The sequence below is a fragment of the Pinus tabuliformis genome, chromosome 8, assembly GCF_031772625.1.
Source record: "Pinus tabuliformis cultivar Carrire ecotype Pingquan chromosome 8, CPIR1, whole genome shotgun sequence".
In the NCBI taxonomy this organism is placed as follows: domain Eukaryota; kingdom Viridiplantae; phylum Streptophyta; class Pinopsida; order Pinales; family Pinaceae; genus Pinus; species Pinus tabuliformis.
In genome coordinates, this window is record NC_142294.1 from 1,154,179,230 (window position 1) to 1,154,193,556 (window position 14,327).

Consider the following 14,327-nt stretch of genomic DNA (forward strand, 5'->3'; position numbering starts at 1 on the left):
ACTTTGGTTATCATTACTCGGCCTAGTTGGAGGTGGCACTTTGCTGGTGTCATTATTGTTGTACTTCTTTCACTGTCACCTTGGGATCCATTCCGGATCAGCAGAAACAGTTGCTCCAGTAGACTGGATGGAGGAGGGGTTTCTTGGGGTTTCTAAACACAGAATGGGTATGTTTCCCTTTTATTTTTCCTCTATGATTATTGTTTTTGGTTTCTTCTAAGATGGTTGTATTTAGGGTTTTAGAACACTGTGGTAGAGTTTTTCCAGTGTTATGAGAGTCTCGTTCTAACTATGTCTCATTGCTAGGGATACTTGATGTCCCAGGTTTCATTCGTCATCCTCTGGAGTTTGCTGGCACTCATGGTGTGAGTTTATTGGCAAACAGTTCACCTTGTTGAGCTCTCCAGGTAATTTAATGGAGGTTTCATTTGTCAATTCGTTCTTTGTCATTTTATTTGCTAAAGAAAGTGTAATCTCTATTGTTTTTCCCCCCAGTCGGAGTGGAGGGTTTTTCACAGACTGTGCGATGGACAAGATATTGGTCATTCTTAAGGCTCGACTCTCTGATTGGCTTGTAAACTGAATTATGCTCATTTCGGGTATGCAAGGGTTCTAGCTTGATTTGCTATGAAGTTAAGGTCGTAGCTCCATAGGGAGCTTGGCACTTATATTTTACCATAATTGTCTTGTTGATTTACCCTCTTTATTTGGAATTTTAAATTAAGTTTATGAAGCCCTTTTGGCTATGAACAAATTGCAAGATTATACCAGTCCTTAGACAAGGATTTTTTCATTTGTATAATTTCGCTTAGGGCCGAGGGTGATTCGAACCCTGCCTAGAAAGTTATGTGTTGATTCTGAAAACTGTTGGGGAAATGTTATATGAACTTGTTTTTGTCTCTAAACAATTTATGTAAACGCAAGATTCATGATTATTAATTGTCCTCTCTTCAGGATTAGTCTATGTGCTACTGCTAGAATTTTGCTTGTGATTCTATTAAATTTTATGAAATACAAATATCTAAATATCCACTTCCTTATAAGAAAATTAACATCCTGCACTCGAAATAGAACTTGGTTTCCTTTGCCACGGTGAGGTTGGAAACTTGGTTTGTTTCAAGTTTCTTTAGAAGTTCTCTCACGGGCATAGTGTTATTTGTTTGTGTGCTTCTAGTTTTTTCAAGTTTGACATCTGTTTGTGTGGTATTACAAAAAAAAATGTTTTTTTTTTTAAGATAAATTTTAAAACTGTGATTATTATTATATGGAAATTAATTCTTATTATTAATTTTATATAAAATTTTATTATAATTTTATGAAGTACAAATACCATATCAACTTAATATTTTAAAAATTATTATACTATTTTTTAATTTAAAAAAATAAAAAAAATTATAATTTTTAAAATTAAAAAAAAATAAAAAAAAAAATTATAATTTTTAAAATTTTAAGAATCTAAAATTAGCTCATTGCTATAATAATTTGTAAATTTTATCAAACAAAATATAAGAAAATAATATTAAAAAAATAAATCATTTGTTTTATTTTATCAAGCATTTTGATTTTAAAATATCATAAAATTATTTTTAATTATTAATTAATAAATTTATGTTTGATATATAATAGTGTTTAATTAAAATAATTTTTTTGCTAAAACTTTATTAATAACAATTTATTGAATTAATTAAATTTAATATTAACCTTTTCAAGTGACAGCATATTTTGATTGAAATCTCGGGTTTAAATAATTAAAATTCATAAACTTATTTGTTTATATATATATAATTAATTAAATATCGCACTTTTAAACAAATAATTTTACTATATAATAAATTTATTTTAATATTATGTGGTCTCTTTTAAGTGAGTCAGAAACTTTTATAGTGCTCCATATATGAAAATACATATCTATATATATACATATATATCATTTAAAAAAAATTAATCATGATAAATTTATTTAATTTTACGTTTAATATTATTAATAAAGTTGTCCGAAAGAAAATGAATCTTATAACATAAAATAGCCCCAACATAAATTATTTAAATCATATCTTGAGCCCATCGAAGCCAATTCGTATTTGAGAACATTTATTTATTTGGCTCTTGAATGTTACGAAATTTGGGGAGAGATATGGCCTAGTTTAGTTTTTCATGGTGTCTCGTCTACTTATTTGATGGCAAAGACTACCCCATGAGGCAATCGTCATTTCATAAAGTACGGCACAGTATTTCCAAGAATTTGTCGACCGGAAAACTAAATGACACCGTGATTGCTCTCATAAACAACTTTGTGTATTCAATTCATGTAACTAATTACATTGTGGTGGAATAAAACACTGAAGATGAAGATTAACTAGCATTTGCACCAAATGTTGCAAAAGAAACGCCATAAGGCATAAATTGAGGAACAATCACTACATGGGAATGGGCAAATCTAAATGAGATGCAAATATGGAGTAGAAATGAAATTCTAACGCTGTATAAATAGAAGTTGATTTAGGGTGCCTCACACTATTTTTTATTAATTATTGAATTAATATTGCATATAAATCTCATAAAATTCAATCAACTTATAATTTAAGGCTCTCATCTAAATTTGACTTTGGGTCATTAACATGGTGACGCTGTGTCTCAACTAGTTAACCACTAAACCACAGGCCAACAAAGGAAAGACTGCAAAATGTTACAGGCATTACCATAGTAAACCCAATGACTCTACACACAAGAATTTTTGGGGGAGGGTGTTATTGGAATTAATAAATGGCATGAGAGGAGCAGAACCCTTGTCTTGCTTCCAATCCTCGTTTACAAAAGAAAGCTCATTCTGAATGATATATCTTAGGTTTGGATCGGAAGGGAAAGCTGAAGCCTCTGATAGAAAAGAGCGACATTTTTCTTTCACTTCATTAAAGCGACTATAAGTGGGAGTGGGAATATAATTTTTGTTAGTTTTGAAGGTAGATGGAGCATCGAATTCCAGTTATTTGTAAGGGGATGAACTGGCCTCACTGTAGTTGTTGTGGTCGAAAGTGGTTGTTAGCTATTTTTGTGGTTGATGTGAGTAGTTTTGTGAGTGTGGCCTCAATGCAGAGTGTTCTTTGTCTTCTGTGCTTCTATTGCATTGTCTACAAACTCATTCTAGTGAAAATTGGGCTGGCTAGGAATTTAACGCAGGCCCTGCTCTACCAATGAGCTACCTGCCCTTTTGATGATGGGCATCTTTACCAGTTTGATATCAAGGTGTGAATTGGTACCTCCAGCATTCCATTGGGTTAATGCCAAATGGTGTAGTAGCACATATGTATCTTTTGCAGTGACGTTTTGGGGGAGTAGTTCAAGTTCTGCTGATATTCACCTTCTTTTGCTAGCTAAAAATGTGTTTTAGGTATGGTTGCTCAAGGATGAAGTTATGATAATGAGAAAGATCAAGGCCTAGGTTTTGGGGCGAGTTCTTTGTATGTTTAATATGCTACATGTGCCTCTGGTTAGAGTTCCTTCTTGAATACTTACTTGAGTTGGTGGAACTCGCAGTTCATAACACTTTCCAGCTTATTTCAAAATTCATTCCATATTTTCATGTAGCATTGCCTCAAAGTTTCCATGGCAGAATGGATGTCAGAACTAGTTGCCTTTTCTCCAGACCAATCCCAGTTCAATTATGCAAGTACTCTTCTTAATAGCATACGCTGTGTTGGGTGCCAAATTATACATTTTTGTTATTGAAATTCAACTCGAGAATATGGTCATATGGTCATATGTTTATTGTGTTTTCTATTTTCCAGTTTTGGTCTACGAATCATGTACATGAGCTTTGTACGTTTAGGAACATTTGAAATCTTCTCAGAATTGATGGAAACAATAGATGTTACTACAGAAAAATCAGATGAATCTAAATTAATATCACATGGATCTTTTGATGAACTAGTAGTTGTACCTAAGCTAACCTTAACTGACAACACCTACAAGTCATTACCAATTCACGTGTTTTATGATGCTAACAAATAACTTATAGCCTTATCTGTTACAAAAATGGTTCTCCATCAAGAAAAGGAGCATTCTACATCTGCAAGTGAATGGATTTATTTAGATTTCCATCACTCACAGGGAGGGGACTGCAACAATCATAGTTGTTTTTCTCTTCAGAAAAATATACAAGATGAAGACAACTGCAAATTGATTAATTTTACAGATCCTTCTTTGAAAGTGACTTCAACTTTTTTGAATATAATGGAGTATTTTGATAAGCACCAGGATAATCAACCTGAAAATAATGGTTTAGAGCTCTCCGAAAGTGTTGGTATATCATATATTCCAAGGTTCAAGTCTAAGACTGTTCTGGGAGGGGTACTTGACAACATTGACATGAAAACACAGGATAATCTACAAAATGCACTTCAGTCAAGAACTAAGAAGGTCTCTTTATTGTTCAACTCTATGTTTGTATCCAGTGATCTGTCATTTTACTTGAATGTGAAAAGAAGTTTTGTAACATGTGGAGATCCTCCAACAAAAGAAACAAGTAGCCTGTAAAATTCTTTGCATACCGATCTCAATGAATTCTCAAATACTATTTCATCCGATTTTTATTGTCAGAAGAACATGATACAACTTCATCATATTGAGATGTCCAAATCTGTCATAGACATTATTGATTGCATTTGAACGTTTTTTGAAATGGTTTATGAGTTAGATAATGAGCTAAAAAGAATAGTACATACATTTCCAGACCTGAAAAAGCTTTGTATTCCACATGTTAATCAGGTAGATCTAATGAGTTTGATCAAGGACAGGGTTTCCCAAATAGCTTCCTTGAAATATGATACAACTTTGAGAGGACTAGGCACTATGCATATATTATAGAAGACAACTTTTGATGTTTGTTTCTAAGTGTTCAAGTAGCATATATGTATTTGATAGAGTTGGTTCAAAGCATAGAGTTTTTGGAAGATTGTGTAAAACTGCCCTACCCTTTGCTTAAAAATGCCTTTGTTGACCATCAATAAGCACTTTGGATGTAACAGCACCAAAACAGAGAACTTTTGGAGGAGAATCTACCATGGACTTGATTTCCATTTTGTTATAAATTTGGTTAGATGTACCTAATTTGTTTAACGCATATATAATTTTTTCTGAGTTCCAATATGATGCTCACTAGAAACACACAGATAAATCTGATGCAGCCTTGCACCAATAAGTATCTGATGCAGCCTTGCACCAATAAGTAAACGGTGTAACGTTTCAATTTAAAACAGCAGCATTGGTCCACAGTAAAAAAGCCTTCAAGAGCCATCCATTTCCTCCAACTTGATACCTCGAACATCTTATCAAGTGATATGATACAACCTTGGCTTTTACACCAGCAGATATAACGATGTAATCATTCAATTAAAACAATAGAACTTGTGCACAGTAAGACAGTAATGAAGGGTTATCTACTTTCTCGAATTGGCTACACCATTTTTTTAGTTGAAAATGCATCATATACCACATTAAAAATCAAAGAAATTTAGTGATTGTCAAAATATTTTGTAAAAAAAATACTTGTTTATATTATAACAAGCAGATCATTGTTTACACAATGGATCACAAAAATTCCATTTGTAAGGGAATAATAATCCGTTAACTTGATCAAACAAGGGAAAGGGTACAGGGTCATAGAAAATGTGGATTCAAGCTGTTGCTATAACGTTTTTGAGTAACCCACTTATTTTGATGATGTTTTTTGGTTTTGTCCAGATATTTTTCCATGAACAGGATAAAAAGTTGCTACAATATTTTTTTTAAACATTTGTTAAATAAAATGCTATAGTACTCCATGCACCTGCCATGCACCTCAGTTTTTTAATACTAACTTGTACTTGGATGTAACAGGTTGTAAATCAGAATTGGAAGACAAAAGGATAGTGTGTGAAAAAGGTGAAATATGGAAAACAAAAATAGAGTTTCCTGTAAGCCTCGTACCATGCCACAAAATGGGCCTTACTGCAAATGGCCAAAGCCTCTAAGTCTGTGTTTCAGTGCATTGGACATTGGGATTTTTCTCTCCCCTTGCACGCAGTTATGATATATAAGGGGGCTTCTATCTTTATTGCGATTAACACGTTGACTCTGTTCCATCTGCATCTATGTTACAGATTTATTTTCTTTTTAATCAGGCCATCAATAGGGGCTTATAAATTTTCATGTGTTGTTGCCAGCAGGACAGTTGCTATTGCAGTATAGTTCTCATGCTAGATGGCCAACTTTCTTCTTTATCTATCAATATCTAATTATCAAAAACATGGATTTTGAGTGCCTACTTTAGTGAAGTCTCCACTAGTGGATGAGTCACACTGTCTGTACAAGATTCTTGAAGGAAATCGGATGAGAAATGGAAAGAGGACCTTAAGTAGTGCAAGAGAAATGCAATGGTATTTTGTATTCCTAAGCCTATTCAGATAATGAATAATGCAATGTGGAGAATGTGATTCCAACCTTCCCGATGATCTTTTGTATAGAATTCCTAATTATTGTGAATTGCAAGTGTTTTCCAGAGAGGAATAGCTTGTAAAAGATAAAATTCCATCACACAGTCGAGGAAACTCATTTGGTAGTGGTCCAAAGTACCTTCACAAAGGCCTTGGTACTTCATGAATTCAGAGGATGCATCTGGGTTTGCATATGATCATGTTCTAGCAAAATGTTACAATTTGTTTTAAAAATTTAAACCAAAGTAAAATCTTGCATTGCATTCAGAAGTACAACTCACTTGGCCAAGGGAAGTAGTTATAAAGTTTAAGGAGGTCGACTTCCAGTATGTAAAGAGATAAGGAAATATGGTAGCAAACCTATTGGCTAATATTGCAATAGAGGAGGAATAGAAGGATCAAACCTAAACACAAATTCACTGAACTTAGCTAAAGGGGAGTGGACATCGACCTTCAAAAATTGATCCAATCAAATTGCAATGATATTTAGGAAGTCTTTATCTAAAGTTCATTTGTCTTGTTTCAATCCCCTAATTTCAGAGGCATTTTAGAGACCCAGTATTCCCCGACATTACTAGGGGTTACAGTGCAATGATGTAAGCTTTTTTAGAAGGACCTGTTTTAATTCGAGAATTTATGAGAGAGATACCACATAGAATTCCAAGGTTGAAAGTAGATCAGCTTAATAATTTCAAACAGTGGAAAAAGACATGCAAGGCTATAAATTTAATAAGAATACTCCTGGCGAGCTCAAAGAGGGAGAAATCTTATTGCATAGGAATTATAAAGCCATGAGGAGGAATTTAGAAGGACCTGTTTTAATTTGAGAATTTATGAGAGAGATACCACATAGAATTCCAAGGTTGAAAGTAGATCAGCTTGATAATTTCAAAGGGTTGAAAAAGGCATGCAAGGATATAAATTTAATAAGAATACTCCTGGCCAACTCAGAGAGGGAGAAATATTGTTGTGCGGGAATTGTAAAGCCATGAGGAGGAATTGTCATGAGAGCCAAGGAATTTACTGAGAAGTGCAAATTGGTGGGGAGAAGAAATGCATATCTAAATGCCCAAATAATATTAAAGCATAGAAGACACCAAAGGTAGGAAGGGACCCAAGAGAAGGATCAAACAGGGGACAAAGAGGAAGCACGAAAGGAGCAATCTATCTTTCCCAATTTTGGAGTATCAACGCAACATGGCCCATCAAGAGAGGCTTGTGGAATAAACTTCTAGGTTCGAGGAGGAGAGATTCTCTAGAAAAATTAAGTAGGCAAGGCGAGCTGTTTAGGCAGCCTGGAGCTGTAAGACCTCGAACAGTCTAGGCCATAAAGAAATACCTTCTTGATGGTGCAGGATGAAACAGGAGGTGCAGTCTTTGGCTGGAAAGGGATTTGACCTGGAAGACAAGGAGAAAAGGAATGTGAATAAGTATTGTTCACAAAAAAAATTGAGCCATGAAGGGGAATCGACGAAGCCAAACTGTTCCTAATCGCTATTACATGCAATGTGAAAATGGTAGGAAAGAGAACACGACTATGACAAAACATGGAGAATATTTACCATTTAAATAAATAAAAACCGAAGGGTTTGAAAACCCAGAGTTTTCGTCATAACCAGAATTCAAAGTTATAGAGAAACTAAAATTTGCGCATAAAATCATATACTCCAGACAGTATATTGTCAGAATGTAGACAAGAAGACATATTTATTAAAATTTGGGCAGTATTGTAAACATTCGAATCCTGATTGACTTAGAAAATTGTAATAATCAGAGAAGGGGCAGGCCAAATGGCCACATTCATAAAAGTTATATGGCTGAGCTGACCAGGAAATCCATGTCTGATTTAGGCAACATGATTCCAGAGCCAGCCGTGAAACCCTAACACCAAAATCTGGCAGACGAGAACCTAGCCACCGCAAGATAGGAAAAAAATAAGTTAGCAGAAAATTAGGATATCTGTAATGTGATAAATAAATTGACGGTTTCAACAAAAATCCTAAAATAATTAGCCCCGTAAACTGTTCAGGCCAATTGAATTCTAAGCCCCATAAACTGTTCAAGATAATTGATTTCTCCCATCAATAATACTTCATACTAAAGGGAGAACCAATGTAGCACCAAATCAAAGGAAAAAAAAACCTAGTGTGGTCGTGATAATGCCAGGAATTATACGATATGGACGCGAAGGGTTGTAGAGATTACCTGGCATCCTAGAAGTGTTTCGATGCACAACAGAACTGGTAGCGGAGGTGGACAAACACCAAACAAATACTAATAAAGAATATGTATTTGGAGGTTTTGAGGTAGGGCCTATCGTGCTGCCTTGAGAATTGAACCCATGACTACGGCTAAGATCCCAGGGCAGTCTTCAGATGAGAACGTTGTATGAAGGAACCAACCTGTTGTTGTATCAATTTACTCCCATTGAATGCCATCTAGAGCTCTGACTCATAAGACCACCGTTGTTGAATCCCATGAGCTTCCGAAAATTTCATGGGGCCCTTGGAAATCACATAAAATTTGGCAGCCACACGATCCATAGCAGAGACCTCTAGCATGACCTCCATTGATTTTTCTTCATCCCCATCACAATTTTTGTGTTTTTTACAAGAATCAAAGTAGTAACAACAGATATAATTGCTATTGTTTACATAAAGATGGGGAACCCATTTCTGGATTTGCTGACAAATATTAACTGAATCCACCTCTGCCCCATCCTCTGATTGTTTATCAAGGCCTTCTAATTCCTTATTTCCTTTTTTCTTAGAAGGAAAAATAGCTCTCGTCACGCCCTTCACTGCATTCCACAGCAGTCCAAACTTTTCAACAATACTTCTAAGACCCATGGGCAATGAAACAGAAGGTGGATTGAACATATGAGATTTGACAAATATGCCTCAAATGTTAAGGCCTTCACCACCTGCAAAGCCAGGCCAGCCCCCAATGAATGCCCAGCCATGCACACTTCACTGCTCCCATATTTCTTCACGGTTTTCCTGATTGCCTCCAGTGTCCTATGAAACCTACAGGAGCCATTGAGGTCCTCCATTGTTAAAATTCTAAGATCATCTTGTATGTCCCTTTTGATTGTAGCAGCCCTCAGCAGGGTTCCTCTGAGAGCTATTATTGCCTTTGGGAGATTTACTAGGTCTCACTACCAGAAGATCAGAGAATGCAGCACACCTGTCCAATTCAAGCCTTGCTCCAAAGATGGATTCATCCCTCTCATCCACGAAATCTTCCACTACCTTGTATTTGAAGGGCTTCCACCATTTGGCTGCCAATGCTGCATCTCTTTCTCGTTTTTCCTGCCTGTACAGTTCCAGCAGATATGCAGCATGTATAAAGCACGCCATCACTGTGCACTTGTAATTTTCATCCTTCCATACAAAAACAAAGGAGATTTTATTTTGATAGAATTGATGCAAGGAAACTGCCGTAGAGATTACCTGGCATCCTAGCGTGAGCAAAGTAAGTGACAAAAGAAAAGGTGAAGGTATGAGCTGCTGAGCAGAGCTCCTCCGGGCACGCAGAAGGCAAATGAGGCGAGAATGCGGTGAGGCAGTCAAAGTGCAGTGCATGCTTGCCAGATGCATGCGCGGCGAGGGATAATGAATCGACTACCAGATGTCAAATAGAAAAGCATATAATAGATGTCAGTCCGAGAATGAAAGTGTTTCTTTGGATGGCAGATAATTGTTCAATCGTCTAACAGTTAAGATTAGGATAGAAAGACATTTAGGGGAGTTCATTTCAGAGGGAAACGCCTTACGGCGTAATTAATAACGACTAGAGTACATGTTTCCTGGCAGCATGGCAAACCTCCCCCTGCCTTGAATGTTGTCATATACCCCATTATTTAAAGGGTAACCATTGACTGTTGGGTATGGACGATTTATCGTGTAACCATTGATTGTTGCAGACGGAGCCATTGAATACATCTGCGCAAGACCACTACCCCTTGTGATTCCCTCAAATATTGGTCGCATTCTGGGCAGATGCCGTTGAGTATCTACATGCACAGATGATAGCTGGTTATATTGTTCAGTATTAGCTTGATGTGATTGATAATGCATGTCGAGTTGTCGCTGGTAGCTATCAGCGTGTATCACATCATTGCGCTGCTGTTGGCTATCACTATCATAACTCTCACCATTTTGTTGTGTATGCATTCCACCATTAGAAACCTGCCCCCGAGACAAATGAAAACCATTTTCATAACCTTGAGGGCCAGCTGGCCTTGGTTTTGGGCTCATATTATGATTTTTACTACTTATGAAAGAAGAAGACATCCCCTGCACTGGTTGCTGCACTATATGTTTAGCTCGTCCCGATCTACTACTTTTTAACTGCAGACTATTGACGACAAGACGATGAGCTGCTGATCCAAGCTGAGGACCTGAGATAGCACCGCGAATAGGTGGCCTGGACAAAAACATGAATAGCAAACCATAATTGAAACAGATCTTCATCAGATAGACATGACCTCAGTATAAATTTACTAATAAACAACTTGAAAAAGCATTACCTATCTTGATTCTGGTGCCTTCGACCAGTATCTTCATGCCATAAGGCTTGTGTCCTTACATCCTGTGCACATACAGACTGCCAACCAGTATGAAATGTCAGAAATACAACATTAATAATCACAAGCTAAAAGAAAAGCAGAGGATTTTTTAATGTTCAAGAAGAGGATACCATGAGTTAGTTGAAAGAAAATATAAGATACTATGAGACACTACCGGGCAGCCCATAACAGACTCAGGTTGTCTGTACATGATTAATTGAAAGAAAATCGACATGAAAAGTTCAAAAATAAATAACTCTTGAATGGTCATCTTATGGCACAGGCACATCAGGCTTATCTGCATAGAGTCTGCACCTTCTTTGGCATGATGACCCCATCCGGGGGCCTTGGAATGTGTTTATGCATAGCCGGGCACTTGTAGATTGTGCAACCGAAAAAGGTTAATCACTTACAAAACTTGATTGTTTACTATGTTTTCCATCTCCTTAACAGGTGAAGTGAAAACAGGTGGGCAAACATCCCCATCACAGAGACCGAAGTAACCATTAAATCCACCACTGCAATTAGTTTACAGATGTTAGGGCTAGACCAAACAGTAAAAGCAATGGCACCAGAGATGTCATCGAACAGTTTAATATGATCATTATACAAAAATACTAAGTGGTATGCAAATATCTATAAAATACATACATACACACCAGCAAATAGGGACAAAAAAAACATTAAAATGATCCAAGTTAAAATGGATCTATGATATTTTATTTTTGTCTAGTCTATTGTATTATTTTTTCTTTACAGATAACTTTATGGGAAAACCCAATGGATACTTCTCCACAAACATATATATCATCCCTCATAAACCCATGAGTGTAGATTAATGCACCTCACCCAGGGGTTTCAAACCAGGCACCTGTGCTAGCAGAAAAGTAACCAAATTCCCAGCAACATTCACAGCAACAAGTTGACCTAACAGATTAGGCTCTTTTTGGTATTATTTTGATTATAATGGTTGAATTTTTTTCATTTTTACATCAGGGATGTCAGCTTTTCTTTCATTTAGTTTACGAGGGTTGCGCTTCTTTGCTTCATAGGATTAAGTTATTAAACAACTTAATTAGTAATATTATTATTATTTATAAGTTATAACACATCTCATTCACACGGGCCAGTATAATGCCCCCATCTCATCCATTCCAGGATGTATAATGCACCCTGTTTCTCTCCATGCAATATGACTGAAGGAGTGGTATGCTTATCAAGAAGATAAAATTGAACAAAAATTTGGTAGCCTATAACACTTCTCACGCCAGTAGGTATTATGCCAGGAGGTGTACCAGAATTTATAAAAATTTAGAACCGGAAAAATTGCTGACATCCATCTATCTACAATGTGTAGACCACATGAAGCAAGAAACAGATTATACTGACAAAGAAAACAAAGCAACCCCTTCAAACTACTGCACCTATAGAAGCAGTGCACATCCAATGCACCAAAATCCAAAAAAGGAGTTGCTGAAGATGGAAGATAAACCTTGTACCATGCACAGAATTGGTTCAAGTGCACAATTTTCAATATGAAAGGAAACAGTCTTACAAGGACCAGGAATTTGTCAACCTTTGTGGTATCTGCGTAATTTAGGGATTGCATGTGGCCAGACTTATTGAGGTCAAAATCCATTATCGATGGAGCAACTATGTTCAATACAGTTACGTTTATATGGTCTCGAAACAGAATGCAAACCTATCAACCCCTACCATCATGTTTGAAGCACACAACATACTTCAGCTTTCATAGCACTCTTTATTATTCTTTTAAATATCGACCATTTATCAGGACATGGAAGAAAGACCAATCAACAATCTCTATCCATTTCTGAACTAAATGACATTAGTTATTCACCAACGTTCACTACCTGTATATTCATCACAGCAAAGAACAATTTATGCCAGACTCCTGTAACAAACCTGGAAACAGGATTGATCTTTTCTTTCACTTTAGCTCTCTCATTTACTGTAAGATGTGCATACTGCTTATAGAGAGAAAGCATATCTGGAGCTAAGCGGTGACTTGCCATCACAAAAAGCAAGTCAAACCTTTCACTGTTTCTCATGTTTAGGCAGCCTGGAGCTGTAAGACCTCGGACAGTCTAGGCCATAAAGAAATACCTTCTTGATGGTGCAGGATGAAACAGGAGGTGCAGTCTTTGGCTGTAAAGGGATTTGACCTGGAAGACAAGGAGAAAAGGAATGTGAATAAGTATTGTTCACAAAAAAAACTGAACCATGAAGGGGAATCGATGAAGCCAAATCGTTCCTAATCACTGTTACATGCAATGTGAAAATGGTAGGAAAGAGAACACGACTATGACAAAACATGGAGGATATTCACAATTTAAATAAATAAAAATCAAAGGGTTTGAAAACCCAAAGTTGTCGTCATACCCTATTTCAAAGTTATAGAGAAACTAAAATTTGCGCATAAAATCGCATACTCCAAACAGTATATTGTCAGAATGCAGACAAGAAGACATATTTATTAAAATTTGGGCAGTATTGTAAACATTCGAATCCTGATTGACTAAGAAAATTGTAATACCCAGAGAAGGGGCAGGCCGAATGGCCACATTCATAAAAGTTATATGGCTGAGCTAACCAGAAAATCCATGTCTAATTTCGGCAGCATGATTCCAGAGCCAGCCGTGAAACCCTAACACCAAAATATGGCAGACGAGAACCTAGCCACCGCAAGATAGGAAACAAATAAGCGAGCAGAAAGTTAGGTTATCTGTAATGTGATAAATAAATTCACGGTTTCAACAAAAATCCTAAAATAATTATCCCCATAAACTGTTCAGGCCAATTGAATTCTAAGCCCCATAAACTGTTCAAGATAATTGATTTCTCCCATCAAGAATACTTCAAACTAAAGGAGGAGAATTAATGTAGCACCAAATCAAACGAGAAAAAACCTGGTGTGGTCGTGATAATGCCAGGAATTATACGATATGGACGGGGAGGGTCGTAGAGATTACCTGGCATCCTAGAAGTGTTTCAATGCACAGCAAAACTGGTAGCAGTGGTGGCCTACACTGTTGAGCAGAGCTCCTCCGGGCACGCATAAGGTAAATGAGGGGAGAATGCAGTGAGGCAGTCAAAGTGCAGTGCATGCTTGCCAGATGCATGTGCGGCGAGGGATAATGAATCGCCAGCCAGATGTGAAACAGAAAAGCATATAACAGTTTTTTTGGATGACAGATAATTGTTGAATGGTCTAACAATACATCTAACGATTAAGATTATGACAGAAAGACATTTAGGCGAGTTTA

The 14,327-nt window shown here is 36.5% G+C and overlaps 1 protein-coding gene and 1 pseudogene across 1 annotated transcript; both read right to left on the reverse strand.

The window, feature by feature from the left end:
- Positions 1-8,821: 8,821 nt before the first annotated feature.
- On the reverse strand, positions 8,822-10,069 carry LOC149239430 (GDSL esterase/lipase At4g10955-like; annotated as a pseudogene).
- A 681-nt stretch (positions 10,070-10,750) lies between these two features.
- Positions 10,751-13,169, reverse strand: LOC149239431 (cold-regulated protein 2-like). Its single transcript, XM_089367141.1, has 3 exons — positions 12,967-13,169; positions 11,002-11,558; positions 10,751-10,898 (listed from the first exon to the last, which is right to left on the reverse strand). The coding sequence occupies exons 1-2, from the start codon at positions 13,110-13,112 to the stop codon at positions 11,450-11,452; spliced, it is 255 nt and encodes an 84-aa protein (XP_089223267.1). The 5' UTR covers positions 13,113-13,169; the 3' UTR covers positions 10,751-10,898; positions 11,002-11,449.
- Between the last annotated feature and the right edge of the window lie 1,158 nt (positions 13,170-14,327).

Bases quoted from the DNA above. Each gene is read 5' to 3' on its own strand.
- LOC149239431 (XM_089367141.1), bottom strand. From the start codon at position 13,112: ATGAGAAACAGTGAAAGGTTTGACTTGCTTTTTGTGATGGCAAGTCAC. The intron at 11,559-12,966 runs GTTTGTTACAGG...AACTAATTGCAG, and splicing joins AAGATCAATCCTGTTTCCAG to TGGTGGATTTAATGGTTACT.